This window comes from Patella vulgata, chromosome 5 (assembly GCF_932274485.2).
Source record: "Patella vulgata chromosome 5, xgPatVulg1.2, whole genome shotgun sequence".
Classification (NCBI taxonomy): Eukaryota; Metazoa; Mollusca; class Gastropoda; family Patellidae; genus Patella; species Patella vulgata.
The window spans coordinates 33,450,773-33,468,848 of record NC_065883.2 but is presented as its reverse complement, the minus strand read 5'-3'; the positions used below and the strand labels follow the sequence as shown (position 1 = coordinate 33,468,848).

Sequence of the window (18,076 nt, the reverse complement as noted above, 5' to 3'; positions counted from 1 at the left end):
AGTTTTTGTATTTAGCCATATATTCGTAATCACTTTTAATGTAATTGATGAGACTTGTTTCTCTCTGTAGCATAATATAACAATCTTGCTTGGTGATAACGATGATAGGATTCCAGTCTGTCTCTTCTAGAATTATACTGAATGGTTCTGTATTATCTCTGCAGAAATCGGACATCAACATGTGGAGCTTTCTGAAGGTCCGTACTTCTTCCAAGAATCCCGTTCCTTGCTCGAAGATTTTCCTCCAAAAAATACGATAAAAGTACTGATACAGGGCATAATCAGCCGTGGCTAATCGTTCGTAAGCCTTTCTGTCACTAGCCGTAGTTTTTGTTGAGAACTTTCGCTTCGAAAATACATTACTAGATATGTACAGTACATCTTTCAAATGCCACTTCAAAGTTCGTCTTAACAGAATCATTGATTCATCGAAATATTCTACAAGCATAACCAGGTCAAAATCCTTATTTAACATTTTCAAAAAACCTTTTATATAAGTCGTGTTTTTAACATCTGCGATCGAATAACCCAAATCAATGCTCATTCGATTATTCGTAAACGAATAAATTGGATTTTTTCCTTCGTATTTAGGTGGATTAGATAAGTATTCTTGTAACGGATTTGAACTTGAAAACTTCATAAGATATTTTGAGGGTTGAACGTATCGATAATATTGAAAAGCAGACACAAATTGATTAAAAGGTTCACGGATAACTGTAACATATTTTGTATCTATCGGGAAAAACGAACCAATAGCTGTCCGATTATAGATAACGTGATTACATAATATATCATATTTTCCGGTGACGGATGGTAGAATATATTTTTCAGACACCGCCCCCGCTTGATTTATTGCGGTCCCAGTACTAGGTAGCATTATGGTTAGATTTTTCTTCAATCCATAGCGTAACATAATATTCATAACTGTTGTACTGGCTGCCTTGTGTACCTTGATAAAAACAACATGTTGATATGGATTTGGGTCATACAATTTTGTCCTTTCTACATTTGAGGGAGCATGCACACAGCTTTCTCTTTTCGAATCCCGTTGTCGGCTATTATTCAGAATCAAGGACGTTGTAAATACGACCAGCAATAAACATACCCACCATTTCCTGAAAACGTATAATACTATGTTTTACCTTTCTTAAAAGACTAAGTGGGGTTTAAGGACCGATTTCGTAACATGGCCGCTTTGCTTGGGCCAAAATTGAGAGTTTCCATGGGTTAATATAATTGATTAAATTAACTGACGTTGAGTTCAAAGGTGGTAATTTTATACATTTCGTTTGGGTATAATCAGGATACTAAATTTGGTTTCATTTTTTTATCCAATCCGTCGGCCGAGAAATAAATTCTGTCAGATCTCAACATTGTCTATACTCCAACCTTTGGACGTATAACGAAGAAAGGTTAGGGCAACATTCAATAAGGAATGGGAAATAATAAAATATGTTTTTCCTGATGACCACACACTTTAAACTAAATAAAACAAACAATTTTATTTCTCATTTAAACCACGAGGTTGGGTATGACCGAATGCGCTATCGATCATAAGGTCTGTGGTTCCGATTCCCCGCTTAAACATGACAAGGAATAGGATAGCCTGTCAAACCCCGTCAGATTTATTCGGGGTCCCAAACGAATTATTAAAATAAAATTGAACCATATGATCGTCTCGAAATTACATAGTTTGTATCTAGTGGGCGTTACCCCCCCCCCCCTCTCTTTCCCTCTCTCAGAATTTCAAGTTGTGGCCTTACCTTATTTGACGAAGCATATTGGAATAAATCCACGACATAACATGCAACAACAGACACGGCTTTGCTGTGTGTGAAATATACGAATGTATTTTCTACAGCATGCGACATGAATTGAAGATCTTAAATGCAATACCCGCAATACTATCCATTTCATAAAGAATTTAAGTAAATATGGTAATAAATTAAGAAGATAAAAGATATAAAAATATAATTTATACTGCATAAATGATATATAACAGTTCATTTCATTTAAAACTTAGTACATTTCTAACAACAGTCTGTAGTAACCGGTAATTATGTTAATGTCATATAGTTTACAAGCGATCGACCCCAGTTTCTTCACCTCTGAGCGTAGGTCTCATTACACCCGACCTGTACGTTCAGGAACTCTCCTATTGAATCCTTGTCGAAACTGAGATCCACCCCAGTCAATCTTACTGGGCAACTTTTTACTGCTAAACGGTAGGGTGTCAATCCGTGTGAACGCTTGTACAATGTAAAGGGACATCTTAGTGAGAAAATAAGACCTTGCTTACCCCGTTTTCCCCCAGGCTTACCTAAATTTCGTTTCATCTTATATGGCCGAATTAGTAAATTTGTGCGTTACCCTTTCAATGAAGTCCGCCAAGTCGGTTAGAAGACGGAGATGTATTTTTTAACAGCGTGTTGTGTTGTTCATACTGGTTCTAGCGACGTAAGCAAGGCCTTATTTTCTCACTAAGATGTTCATTTATATTGTTCATGTGTTCACAGGGACTGACACGCGACTGTATAGCAGTACAAAGTTGCCCAGTAAAATTGACTGGGAAGCCATTGGAATTTCGACAAGGATTCAATAGGAGAGTTCCTGAACGTACAGGCCGAGTGTAATGAGACCTACGTTCAGAGCTGAACTACACCTGATGATTTGTGTTGTCTTTTTATAATAATCCCGCCTTCTGAATCAATAAAAAACAACCTAAGATGACTAAATCATCAATATCTGCAAACTTGGACGTGCTTTGTAAGGTACATGGATACGCAATCATTATATTATCTGTATTGAACAACTAATTACCAATAGTATACATATTATAAGATGTATAAAAAATAGTATCAGGCATCCCAATATAAATGCTACTTGGTTATAGAGTACATAAACGGAGTTCAATTAAAAACTAGCACTATCAAAATATCAAACATTGGATAGCTACATGCTCACACTATATAGATTATATTCAAAGCATAAAAACAAAATCTCAGAAAGGTTAATAAAGATATCTTGGATGGTTTCTGAGATATGCTTCGGAATAATATATAATAACTGCATACCGAAAAGACAGTGTATTTCTATAGAAAAACAATTTTCATATTAGCAAAGGAGACAACTGTACATAGTTTCATAATGATATCTTAAACCAGGAATAATACTTGTATACCAAACCCTAAATCAAATTTGTTTCCATGGAAACACAACAAATATTAAATCCGAAAAAGGTTTAATCAGCAGAAGGCACAACTACTATAATAGGGCAATTTGTGCACAAAGATATCGTCCGGCGCGGGATGATAACAACAGACAGTTCTAAAGATATTGATCTACACATGTCTTTTGCTTTATCCTTGATAGTTTTGGGTCAACAAACGCACCTTTTCTTCTGAATTAAACTTTGACCTTTTACAAAATTCTATCAATAGTTTGTATTCTTCGTCGTTGAATTCCGGAAAAAAGTCTAGTAAGTATTCTACGGTTTCAGAAATGCCTAGTTTGCAGGCACTGTGTAATATACTCTCGTTATTTATGTCTCGGTCTTTGATATTAACATTCATAGATTGTAATAATTTGATTTTGTCAACAGGTTTTATCGATGACTCACTGCAAAAAAATACACTAGAAGATGTCAACATCCTGTCGTTAGTATTTGTTTCAAAACTCATTTGTATCATATATTGTACTGTTTCATATGTACCACATAAACAAGCCTGTTCAAATGCTGTTACGTTTAGACTATCAACAACATTGAACTCAGCTCCCCTAGACACAAGGGATTTGATTTTAGCTACAGGTTCTGTTATTGATTCGAAACAATAGAATATGGGTGTCCTATCCCGATAGCTTTTGCTGTTAACATCAATAATATCTTTAAGATAGTCAACCACTTCTACAGTTCCAAAAGAACATGCAAGGTGAAGTGCATTGGAGCTATGTGTATCGTCCACGCAATCAACAGCTGCTTTTCTAGATATCAAGAATTTTATCTTATCAAGAGGACAAATACTCGACAATATACAATTCATTAGTGGGGTCAGGTTTTTAAAACCTCTAGTATTTACATTGATATTCAATTCATCTATTAAATATTTAACTATTTCTAGTTCTCCATTTTTACATGCAACATGTATAATTTTATCATTATTGATATCCATGGTATCTATATTAGCTTCATTTTCTACTAATAATTTGATCTTATCAAGAGGACAAATACTCGACCATATACAATTCATTAGTGGGGTCTGATTTTCAAAACCTCTAGTATTTACATTGATATTCAATTCATCTATTAAATATTTAACTATTTCTAGTTCTCCATTTTTACATGCAACATGTATAATTTTATTATTATAGATATCCATGGTATCTTTATTACCTCCATTTTCTACTAATAATTTAATCTTCTCTTTGGCTTCTATTTGGGACCGACAACAGAAAAAAAGGGGCGTTTCGTGTTTTAAATTGGTACTATTTACATCCATACCAATTTCATGTATGAGGTATTTGACAGTTTCCAGTTTACCCGATTTACATGCATGATGCAATATGCTATCGTCGTTTACATCTCGATGATAAATATTGGCCTTATGAGACATCAATAATTGAATTTTAGCTACTGGATCTATAAGTGATTGAGAACAATATACTAAAGGAGTCATATTCCTTCTTTCTGTTGCATTTACGTCTGCACCAATATCAATCAAATGTTTTACATTTTCTAGAGTACCATATCGACAGGGAGAATGTAGTGATGTATAAACCTTATAAAGGTCCATATCAACTTTTTCATTAGTTATATCTTCAGTAACTGTGTCAATATCTGCTGATTTCGGAGGCACAGCCATTTCTATTTCTGAAATCAGACCAATATAAGCTTTGATTGATATAATAGTGATATAGATGGTATAAATGCGAACAAAAGAAAATCAACAATTCTTGAAAGTGGTCAGCACACTATTTTGCCAACAAAGCATGTAGGCTTTTAATCTAATGATCTAAATAATCGTGGTATTTAGGCCGCTACTTAGAAAAAGAAACATAGACGGGGACCTATTATAAGCCAACCTTATACACCTCCTCCACCAACAGGCAGTTAAACCGTACCTGTTAGGGCTAAATATTCTTGTCAAAACATCCATCATGAACTGGGTTCCAAGTGTTAAAAGTAAAAGTATTAGAGGAAAGATAATTAACTTCCAAATGTAACCCCACGGGTTCTTCATTATTTCCCAGCACACAATCTCCTCATGTCGAATTTTGACCATCAAAAGAGATTTCATGAATTTGAACGTGAATGGGTGATATGTGTGTGTGGATAACTTCGAAATATACAACGTCTTTTGCACAAATGACCCTGGTCCTGTACGGTTGCTACAAGCCGGAAAGATATCCCTATAAAATCTGTAAAACTATCCGACAAGAACTGTAGAGCGCTCACAACAAAATTTGAACGGCTATTAATGTATTTGCTGGATAACCAGATAATCCTATAAAAGATGAAAACTACTTGAATTCGGATTTCTTGGAAACATTAGTGACTAAAGATTTGCTTACGATTCTCAGAAGTTTGTTGAGTGTCGTCGGGTTGTTGAGATGACTCAGTATTTGCCAAATTTTGGTCCCGCAATTGTTTGGAAAACTTGTTTCCGCTTTGCTTTCTCTTCCGGGTGGGGACTTCTTCGGGTGTCAGGCGATCAACTATCTTTCTTTTTAGATTTGAATTGGTGTACCGTTGTGTATTCTGAACAGTTTCTATTGATGCATCCTGGTATTGCTCTCCTGCGATGAAACCATACCTGCCTGCTACATTTACATTATCATAATTGTAAATATTTCCTATTCGTTTTAACTCATCGTTTTCTTTTGTTAACAGTTCATATTTCTTACGGGTTTCTTCACTCTCATTTTTAATTCTATCGAGTTCAGTGGTGAGCTGTTTTAATTGTTGGTTCTTCTGTTGCAAATCGTCAGTGGCACGTTTTTGTTGTTCGAGATGTTCTTTTAGCGTCACATTTTCATTCTCCACACTTTTTAAATGTTCTTTGAGTTCTCTTTCAATCTTTGTTTTTTCTTCCTCTGCTCGTTTTAATTTTTCTTCGTATACCTTTTTAGCCTCTTCGTACATCTCATTTCTATAATAATCATTCTTGTTGAATTGGATGGTGTCTAATACAAGTTTTATAATATCTCTCACCTGCTGTTCTTTTATTTGATGATCTTTTTCTCTGTTATTGATCAAAGCATACCGACCATTGCAATAATGACTAAGAAAATGTTTGAATTCTTCACTGGCTGATTTTAACCATATGTTAAATTCCACATCTATAGTGTCTTTACCAGTGAAAACTATGATTCCGTATGTTTTAAGACAACTCCCAAACGTGTCTTTCAGAAACTGAATATTATTCAGTATATCCTCCCCAATTCTATCTAATTTCAAGGCGAAAATAAATATGTGTGGCCCTGGATTTAAGTCGACCATACATTTTACCAGTTCTTTGGCGGTTTCTGTATTGTTTTTTCTGGTGTCTGATAGCCCAGGAGTATCTAATACTTTTAGGGAAATATTTCCATCCTCTGTACGCACAACTCGTTCTTTTAGGAGATTAATTTTTGTAACGGAACTTGGGCTACTTTTCGATATAAATGCTTCACCCTCTTCTAGATTGAGCAGACTGTTTCCCAATGCGCTCTTTCCTGCTCCAGTTTTGCCAATAACCACAACTCGTATTTCTCTTTCTACAATTGAAAATATTTGATCATAAAGGGACAAGATTGCTTTGGTTTTATTAATTCTGGACGTTTAAAGTAGTGTGCATTAAGTAATGGCTAATCGTTTGTAAAAGTGCGCTTAGTTAGGTCTGTCTGTGTCGTCCCAGGACACCGTCTCTGATTTTATTAGTTAAATTTTTATAGACACTGATTCTTCCATATAAGTTGAAGACTATTCATAGCCAATATACGAATTGCTTGCTAGTTCCAGAGTCCACAGATATTTGGCATACGACGTATTACTGTAGCTGCAACCCAGCAAGACATGGGGACGTATACAAAGTTACAAATCAAACTGTTCCTAGAACAAATGCCGTCTACTACCCGATTACTTGACAATATATTGGATAGAAAGTTATTGTCAGTTTTACATATTGTTTTTTTACTTTTGAGCTATATGTTCTTTCTCAGTTAATAGTTTACTCACCATTGCCTGTTTTTACCATGACTTCTTCATTTTCTCCTGGAATAAAGCGTATAAAAAGTTCGTGAAAATAGCAGTAGACACTAAACTGATAACGAAAATGAAAATAGACCAAGCTGAGTGTTGCTGTCTATACACTCAGTAGGCTACCATCTTCTGCATTTAAAAAAAGGTGTTCTATTTTAGGATGACATTTTAAATGAGCATAAGCTTTCCGTCCGTTCACATTTTTTGTAATCATCTTGGACATTTTCCATCCGGTTTTAATGGAACAGTACGTCTAGTTTGTGCATGTATCTATAATATATTCAAGAGATTTAGTAATTCTAGTAATATATCCAAATTATTTGCATTGGAGTTTATATTTTCCATCTGATTTTAATCAAATCTGCATTGTATCCAAGGCATCTGCACTGTTCATCTGATTTAAGCATATTGGAGTAGAACGACTCATCTTAGTATGAATGCGGTTCTCTCTCTATGGGCCATGTCTAAATTGATCCAGATCCCAAAGATTGTCATTAATGCCTTCATCTTGAGCAATTAAATTTTCACACAATCATATTTTCCACTGCCTTAAAGATGCCTTCACGAGTACGAACTGCTTGAATAGATGATATATTTGGACTATAACATATTCAAACTAATTTATATATCAACGATTTGCTTTGAATCGCTCTCAAACCATTTTAATGTAAAGAAAACTGCCCCATACCGCGAGAATCAGGTTTGTTTATCACTTCACATGAGTGTGTGTGTGTGTGTGTGGGGGGGGGGGGGTCATTCACAACAAGTATTTGTTGTCGTTAGTCGCTATGAAATTACCATAAAACTCGAAGCCTAAGTTAATTCCCGGATCATCATTTGTCAACTTCTTTTTTCAGTAGTATTCCGGTGTTCTCACAACCGTTAACCATATAAGATCAACACATAAGAAGTGTTCATTATGAGTACCAGCAAATTTTCGTCGTGTGCGCGTCTATCGGTCGGGTATTTCCTAGTCAGATTAGATATACCAAAATTGCCATATTGTTTTTGGAAATATCTACCTGATCAATACTTTCGTGGGAATGTATATTTAAACTTACCTTCACATATTTTTTTCACCACATCTACAAAGCCTTTCTCTTTTAAACAATCTATAAATTTTTCTAATGATCCATAACATGTTAATTTATTGAGTAATACTTCTATTGCGGCGTTTTTGTCCTCTTTTTTAATCGTTTCAACCTTTTCTTTATCTTCTCTATCGATCACAAATTTCTCAAATAAGGAATCTTTTATGTAATCTACGTGATCCCTAAGATTTGACTTCAAATAGCACCAGTTCTGTCGTATTTTATTCTGATCTTTGATAGGCATTTTTCTTTTTTCTTTTCCTGCATGCACACTGTCTTGATCCATTTTGTATATATAGTTATGTAATTTTGTTAACCTATTTTAATTAGAAAAAAAACGAGAACCTTTGTTTAAATTGTATTAGGACTAAATAAATACTGCTCCGGGGGTTGCCGTTCGTTGAATCGTTGAAGGCGTTTCATATTTCACAAGGTATTAAGTGGGTTTAATTATGGAAATTAAATGTCAAGTTGAGAAATTCACAGTTACCCAATCGGTAGTTAATGTTGACATGGTTATCAATGCACGCATGTAAATTAGAATTTGGGGACTTACCGGCAAGCTCACGTGAAAACTAAGAGTTTGTATTTCTTTCGAAAACGAACACAGATGTATGGGTTTAGGATGGAATATTTGCAAAATCTTTCACGCGTATCTAGTTTTATTAACTACAATGTAAATATATATTACTATTACTTGGAAAACATCCAATACCGAATCGGAAGCCAATATTTCAAACAGCTATAATTGTTGAAATTCGATAGTGTGGTGTCTTTGTTGAACTAATTTAAACAATACCTATAGATTTGAAAAAGCTTGCATAAACTTTTGTCGTTAGAGCGTCCACAAGATTGTATAAAATGACCAAGGGCATTAACCCTGGAAGTGATAAGGTCTCAGCCTAGTAATTCGCTCCCCATCGACTTCAATTTAAATCCGATGCCACTTCTTGTCCAATAGCGTGATTTTGAACATTTCGAGGATCTTAATACAACAAGCAGTGAAATATGTCACAATTATCTGATGAAAATATTTAAAGGGATTGACCATTTCGATATTTTGCTAGGTCTGGTTAAAGGAATCTATAAGCAATGGCGTCATTTTAGTAGGCGATCACCCTAATTCTAAAGAAAAGATTGTGAAATCATCTTCTAATATAAAAGAGCAAAATTCTACTATCTTTTTTCTTGTCTGCGATATAACTACTATGGGAGCTGTCACCAAACCACCAACTACAACTATTTTATAATGAACATAATTTCTAAATTGACTAGAGGGGTCACAAGATTCTACAAAGTGAAACAATGGTAACAACTCTAGACTCAGTTCCCTGGAATTGTTTAACTCCAATAGGACTATTCGTCTCACTAATGGGCGACAGTAATATATAGAGCAGGAGCCCAGGGGGTTAACCTAGCTGAAAAGTGTACCAATTTTCTCCTATATGGTATCAATGTATGTATATCTGGTATAATCAGAATGTAAGTCTGCCGGGTTTCTGGTGGTGGGTGTGGTATTCCTCGCCCAAAATGCCATACACTTTTGAGCTAATCTAGCCTAGTTGGGGATCATGGCATTTAGGGCGTGGAATACCACACCCACCACCAGAAACCCGGCAGACTTACATTCTGATGATACCAGATATACATACATTGATACCATATAGGAGAAAATTGGTACACTTTTCAGCTAGGTTGACCCCCTGGGCTCCCGGTCTATATACGACTTCATATCAATTTTGGCACATAAAAAGGAAACGAAACAAGTTTGAATAATAAAAAAAAAGCTTTTGCTGTGTAAAAAATAACAAAATTGGTTAACCCAATCTTGAAAGTCCCCATCAATGTTTCTTATGTATGTTTATAAGTATATGTGTATACTGTCTATGAATTTGATAACAATATTTTCCTTCTTCTCTCGCGGTTTGTATAAGTCTTTAATAGGACGCGATCTATTATGCATTTGCTTGTACTGTACAATTTGTAACACTGCACTATTCTAGGAAATTAGAGAATGCCATTCATTGCACAACGCTAGGTCGCCACGACCCATGCTTCTCGAAAAATACATTTTATCGGAGAACTGAAAGCTTCCGTGAAAATACTATAGTCAATACTATTTGAAATATAGATTCTTGTCAGGAATTTACAAATATCCATTCGTGTTAGCTCTAAAATCAATGTCAACAAAATCTACCGAGTAAATTTTTAAAACAAATATGGTCAGCCAACCAGACATACGCCCACCGGATGGGCTCATGAAAAGTCCAGATTAAAGGTAATTGTAAACTGGAAAATAACTATGATATTTTACAAATGAAAGGTAAATCGTTCAAAAATGTGTTTAAAGATATCACTTACGGAACAGTAACTTATTCTGCATTCTCATTATATGGATTTTAACCATCAACAACCAATTGCCGTTATAACTCCATTATTAAACAATTTTGCGGTAAATTTGTCTCTATCGTTGGGTTAACATTGAACAACCATTATGAAAACAGAGGTCTATAGTTATTAAGGTCAGATGTATTCCAGCCTATACAATTGTTGTGACATGTCGCTGTTTGTAGCTATTAATAATATTACTATGTGTGTAATCAGTCGATATAAATTACACAACTGAATAATTATGGTGGGTTTTCCCATTACAGTTTAATAAACATGTCAAAATGGGAGCAACATCGTTATAATCGGGAAAATAGTTGTGTGCCCTACAAAGATCAGTCGATGTTAATGTTCGCCCATTTTGAAAAGGAGGGGTGGGGCGGCGCGGGGCGGGGCGGGGCGGCGTGGGGCGGGGGGGGGTGGGTACCAGTAGGAACGATGTATTCTCAGGTGTGTTCTTCTAAGTATGCACCCATAACGACATGAAATTAGGTTTTACGTTCTATTTTTTTCACGGACTGGGCTAAAGAAGACGACCAAACGCCGGACAGTCCTTATACGGCCTACTCGTATCTTGAAAGGGTTAGGGTTAAGGCAAGGTCTAAGGTCCGATCAGTAAAAACTGGTTTTTAAAGAGGCTACATATATAGGCCTGCCAATATTTTTGAAAATTTTCAGCTTAATTCTTCTAGAGCTAAAACAGTAAAAGACTCAGATAAAAACAACCCAAGCGAATTAGCTGAAAGAACAACTATGGAAAGTTGTTAATGGACTAAGACTAGTAGTGCGAGTTATAAATACACAATTTTTCCCTTAATTTTTTTCTCCCCTCTTCCTGCATTTTTGGGTTGACTTTTTGGTCTAGAATTGGAGAAAAGGGATCAAATTTGCAATTTCATAGCAGTTTTGGGTAATACTGATGATATTACAGCGGAGGGATAGGGGGTGTAAAGTGTCTTTCTGCAGAGCAATCATTGTGTCGGAAGTGGGATTTTCACCCCAGTCAACTTCAAATCCGTGTAGCAAAAAATCTAAATGGTCAACCCCCTACAAAATTATGATGAGGAGATAGCCAAATGTTGTCCCCATTGTGCCTATAAGATTGGAACCAACGGAATGTTGAGAAAAAAGCTACAGCCTGTGATGTTACAGCCATTTAACATTGAAGTCAATGGGCAAAAAATTGCTAGCCCTATGTGAGACTTTGTATTTTGAGTTATTTCCCTTTGAGATAATTAACACAATAATTACTGGCTTATCACATATAGACAAAATTGATATTTTCTAAAACCCAATTTGAAAAAATCACATGACATATAATGTCCATGCAACACCCGGCATAACATTCAGTGTCTGCATATGGAAAACCGTTAAATAAAGCGTCGATGAAGAGCGCGTCCCTGACACGTAAAAGACGTATGGTCTCGGAGGAAGGGCTCGGTCGTGCGAAAGGTTTCGTCCCGGTCGGTTCTAGTCAGACAACTTATGCTATTGCACTTTCGTTCACCTAGTACTTTCCGTTCTCGCTCCTTTGGGGTCGTCGTGGCTAACTTGACGCTCTTCGTGGGCTTAACATAAAGTACAAGTGCGGTGGCTAGGTCTTCGTCGCGGACCTTGAAACCAGGGCCCACAACAGGGCCCGGAGGCACAAGCAACTCGGCGGGGGAAGGGGGTCTTTTCCCCCGGGCACGAATTTTTTTGAAAGATACGCGGTTTCTAACGTCATTTAGGCATAATATATCTGTGGGACCCGGGGGTCACTCTTTTAAAACATATAAACTGAGATCAAACACAACATATGACATACCAAATACATTTACTACGTTTTAGTTTTACTGATGTAATAATAATCAGATGTACATAATTCAGACCGAAAATTTTAAGCAAGCCAACAAATGGAAAAACAAAAACCCTGAGAATGATTTCATCACATAAACCATTCGTTTATTTTTTTTTTAATACCCAAAATACAACCTTTTTCCGGAGATATTAACGAATCACGCTGTCATTGGTCGGGAAAAATACGCAATTGACAAAAATATCGAAATTTTAGCGCCTAACGAAACGAAGGTAAAAGTTTGGCTTTCAGTTTCGTTTTTAATATAATCGCATACCAGTCAGTCTACCTAGAGCGATAAACGCTGGCATAATCACTGGCCCCCGGATTTCCTGAGGGTGGCGAGAGCCTCCAACGGGACGAGGATGGGTCGGGAGTATGAAGGCCCGTACAGGTGTCTTATAGTTTTTAATTCACCATTTTTTTATAAAAAAAAGTGGACTGACAGAATCCGATTCTAATCATACCAACATTCAGAAACATCACAAGTTTTCTTTTACGATCAAGTAATAGTGAAACAAACCCGCATATTTTATCAACAATTATTTATATACAAAAGTAAAACAAAAACACATGTCACTGCTTAGAAACATACCTTGATTTCAGAGGTCGGAGCTATTAGCCTACTCACGCGGCATACTAAAATTTCTCTGAAATACCATACACCCACGAAAATGAAAATTACAAGGGGGCTTAAAATGTGCAAATATAAATATAATCTGGATAAACTACAAGCTTGCAATAATTATTTTATTTTTTGTGTAGATGGCAAGTAATAAAGATCTCATGCATCGCCAAATGCTGACTTGCTATTTTTGTACTTTTATGGTAGCATAAAATTCGTCAGTAAGTAGGAGGAATCATTACTGAACAAGTAGTGGCCCAAATATGTTTTTTTCATTCGCCGTATTGCGATTCAAAATCCACGATTCAAAATTTCTGGTCCCAAAAATGATATTGCGTGTGCTATTTGCGATTTTTGTAAATTTAAACCACAGAGTGTGCTGGAGAAAAACACAAAATTAATATCTATGATTTTACGTATACATATATATATATATTTTGAAAATCACCCAAAAACCTCCCTAGCCTCCGTTCTACCATAGGCAAGGGTATCTGAAAAAATGTGAACTTAAACCGCGTAGATTGCCGTGTCGGTGTACCAGGGGCTGAGTGACAGGGACGCAATAACGAGCTTGGTGTCATGGTTTTGAGATTTTGTGCTCCCTTGGGTTTTTGTGCCTCTTGCAAATGGCAGAAAAAATCATGCGGTTTCAATGCCATTTTCATCATTATGATCATAATCATAATGCTCAACAAGTGTGAAGCATATACCGTGGGTCAGATATGCTACAAATCGACTCTAGTATATTCCACACAGCCCAATATTATCCGGTGCCAACTCACCCCCGCACACACATATAAATATTGTTTTGGGGGGGCCCGGACTGGATCTTGTTCCTCATCAAAAATCATAGGTCACCACGCCCCTGCGATGTACGCCATACGTACAGGAACTATGGGTTTTGTTTGTGTGATGTGGTTATCTTGCACTTTCTATTGACCGCTTGACGATCTTGTCAGTGATGTGACGGAGGGCCTGACAAGGACAGCTGTCTAGTCGTTCGGATGGGACGAAAAACCGAGGCCCTGTGTACACATTGTCGTGCACGTAAAAGATCCCTTGACAGTTGGAATTCGATATAGGAGTAGGTCGTAGTGCCGCTGTCCGGGCAAAATTTCCCGGACATTAGCCCAGTTCGGAGCAGAACAGTAGGGCGTTAAACCCCATTTCATTTCATTATTTTTCGAACAACTGCACACACACTACCCCTCAAATCACACATACACACACACACACCCACTCCCACACACACACACACACAAGAATTTCTGTGGTAACCATAATACACCCTTGATCAGCAATGGACACGTCATGGTAGAATGCATTTTGCTTAGAATCATCGTTAAGCAAGCCGCGTGCAGGACACTGCGTGCAGTGATCAATTTTCGTAATTTATACCCTGATCCTTTAGGTATTACATGCAAATAAACCCATGTCGTCTGCTCGTACTGTCCCTTTTGATCGATTCTCATTGTGTTAAAAGTCGGACACACATTTTAAATACCAGCCCTAAATAATATATGTATACATTCCTTTTATGAAATGTATACGACCTCTAGTCAACTATTTCTAAACAAATTATTTTATTTATTGTTTGATTGTACCAGGATGACGGCCAGAAATAAGTATGAGACTATCATTATTTTTAGTAACACGATTACGCCATTGTAGTTACTAAATATAGATCCACCTCATAATCAGTTCATTTTGCGTCGTCTGCTTGATTTATAAAAAATAACGTCCTGTCGTTTAGCCCAATACACCAACGTAGTAAACCAGTTCAATATTATTTTGAATATATCTATTTACAGAAAATGTCTACCTTGGTTATAACGCGCCCTAAAGAGATAAAAAGTTCCCTGCAAAGCCTGGTTTTAAAACGACTTCAGAATTCTAAAAATGAAATAGATATGAAATCGCTGTGGGAAAAAGAGGAAAAAAAATATGAGGTAGGTGATATAATTTAATACTCTATATCCAACTCTATAATCAAAGATTCTGAAATACATTTAGTTTCTAATTGATAATAGAGGTTAACACAAAATAGAGGTCGAGGACGTGGATACAAAGGTTAACAAACGTATTAAAACTCATATTTAGAATGTGTAGACCTTTAATCGACGAGCTTTTGGTCATACAGGATTATTAATTTTCTTGAAAATGGAAAATCTTTATATAAGTTATACCGGAATGAAGATACTGTAAAATCCGTAAGGTTTTATAGAACGATCTGTTGATTGAAAAAGGGGTAGGGGATTTGCCTACATGTAAATGAAATTTAGAATAATAGCGACTATTTACTTTAAATGTCTGTAAATTTTTAAAATATATATTTTCATAGCTTTCGCGCGATGAAATAGAGAAAATTACAGCAAGAAAGATGCAGAATAAAAAAGCAGCAAGAAAAAGTCGCGAAAAGTTCAAAAACCGGATACAATTACTGGAACAGGTATAATAATCCCATAACATTCCACTACATTGGTTTCCTGACGTCGGAATATTCACATATTTTCATAAATAATTATTCTGAAAATTCTCTCATTTCCTTGCTTTCTATGCATTCTCTAAGTATGTGACACATCAAACTATAGTCGTCTTTAACTGACAGCTAACAGGTATCCAGACATTATTCGCCGTTACCTGTCATCATATTGAAATGTCATTACGACTCAGCAGTGGTCGAAAGTCATCGGAAATGAGGGGGGGGGGGAATGGCTAGCGCGTGTGCGGTGTAGCATAAGGTCTGTCATTGAGTCAACTGGGGTAGTTTCGATTCCCCGGTTGTAGGTGAAAAGGAGTAGGGTCGCCTGCCCAACCTTGTAGGGTTTTCTCCGGGTCCTCTGGTTTCCTCCCACTGCTAAAGACCTCTATACGCAAGCTAATTATTGAAATAAAATTCAATCATATGTTAGTCCCGAAATGAACTAGTTTGTGTCGAGTGAACGTTAAAACCCATTTCTCTCTCTCATCGGAATGATTATGTCCCGCCTATAATCTATAGAATGTTTCGAACAATTGAACTAACGCTTTTCCCAACGATACCAAAGCAAAGACACATTTATTTTTTATAGGGTATATGGTCATGTATTATAAATAATATATATACAGACGTAACAACACATGAGAGTAAACAATTAAAGATGTAACATATTTACATATTTTCAATGTTATTTTTTTTTTATATATATAATTATAGGAGCACGCTAAGTTATCTGAAGAAAACGGAAAATTAATGGTGGAAATCAGAAAATTAAAAGAAGAAATAAAGATGGTTAGGCAAATAAATAGTTCCTGATTCACATAGAGAACCACCTTGTCGTAACCGCTATCTCTAACATATCAATCCTACCCGTGGCTCTACTACACAGTACACACTATCGTTGGGAGCGGTGACCCAGAGCCGTCTGTACTTTTGACAGGAGGCGTAATTATATCAACAGAGTGGCACAGGTAGTGCATATTCTTGAAACCATGGATACGAATATTACACTATCAAAAACATGCATTATGGTCGCGTGTTTGATTAGTCTACAAAACGTAATTAGACAATCAGTTTGTTTCGGCGGACTATTCTTGTCTTCTTGATTTAATAATCGAAATACACAAAAAATGTTTTAACACCAGCTAATGAAATAGTACTCTTGTGACCACTGCTTCTGGATATACGGGTGGACATGATATGTTAGAGACCGCAAGACTGACTTCAGCAACAGTAAGATGCAATACTATATAACCCCTATTTATACCGGTATATGATATTAGACACATAATAGCTTATTTCTGTGATATCAACGCATAATTTATCAACATGTATATTATAAATGCAAATTATATATTTATTTATTAAGTAGTGTGTAATGTGACGGCAAACATAGTAGAAATCCAAATATAGAAACTATCATTATATGAACATAACCAAAATATTACATTATAATGTTCTCCAATTCATCGCCACATATATATTTAGAATTGAAGAGAGTATAAGATCCATTATATGGACATTAACTCTAATATTGCATATTACGAAGAAAAACGATTTTTCATACCAATATCATATGGTCAATCTATTTATATCTATTATGTCAGATGACGTTTTTAATTTATTTGTGTATTATCATATCATAATAATAAATAATGTCTTAAAATATATTTACACACAGGTTAAGGTACATACACTCTGATGTTATTCTTGTGACGGTTTCACGTTTTTTCGTTGTGAGATAGTTAGTGACTGTGACCAGTTTGATGACGGAAAAAATTCTCTGCGATTCAGTTTGACCGAGTAGTTATTTGTCGAAAGTCTCTCGATCGTTATTATTGATATGAACTGCGTCTGCGCCGTGTAAAAATAGCTAAACATAATGGTAAATGTCACAGTGGAGGGGGTCTATATGCTGCCAAAACTGGCTGGAGAGGAATGTTAGTTCCAAAAGTCTATTGAAGTCTTGAGGTTTCCGAGTCTAATAAACTGACATCAACACGAACGAGGATGCTTTGGGCCAGAAAATAATGCGGAATGGTAGACCAAAGATCGTTGACATTTTGCTTTGCTACCGGAATGGGGGTGGTAGTTCTGGTAATAAACGACGAGACGATTTTCTGTTTAATTTATTTTTAAAACAACAATGGAATCTTGACATTCCAAGATTCCACATTTCAACATAAATTATGACTCGACATGAAATATATTGTAGAACATCACTGCTGCATCTAAAATTAATGCTGAATTCAAATTCTAACCATTCTCTAAACTTTTTACAAATATACAGATAGCAGCTAACAATTAACACTAATTAAAGCACATGGATACTTATTTTCTCTTGGCTCGTGTTGGAAATTAAAATGCTTACTTTACAGTTTGGGTTTAATTCCTGCTTAACAAAAGCCTAGTCTGTAAA

General features: G+C 36.0%; 1 protein-coding gene and 1 long non-coding RNA gene across 2 annotated transcripts; one reads left to right on the top strand and one right to left on the bottom strand.

Annotated features, from left to right (window-relative positions):
* Nucleotides 1-2,004: 2,004 nt before the first annotated feature.
* Nucleotides 2,005-10,886, bottom strand: LOC126821692 (uncharacterized). The gene is made up of 5 exons (XM_050550167.2): nucleotides 10,690-10,886; nucleotides 8,299-8,645; nucleotides 7,214-7,249; nucleotides 5,569-6,753; nucleotides 2,005-4,867 (listed from the first exon to the last, which is right to left on the bottom strand). The coding sequence occupies exons 2-5, from the start codon at nucleotides 8,612-8,614 to the stop codon at nucleotides 3,360-3,362; spliced, it is 3,045 nt and encodes a 1,014-aa protein (XP_050406124.1). The 5' UTR covers nucleotides 8,615-8,645; nucleotides 10,690-10,886; the 3' UTR covers nucleotides 2,005-3,359.
* A 4,006-nt stretch (nucleotides 10,887-14,892) lies between these two features.
* On the top strand, nucleotides 14,893-17,327 carry LOC126821070 (uncharacterized). The gene is made up of 3 exons (XR_007680247.2): nucleotides 14,893-15,127; nucleotides 15,520-15,627; nucleotides 16,375-17,327. It is a non-coding gene; the product is annotated as an uncharacterized LOC126821070 (long non-coding RNA).
* The last annotated feature ends 749 nt before the right edge of the window (nucleotides 17,328-18,076 follow it).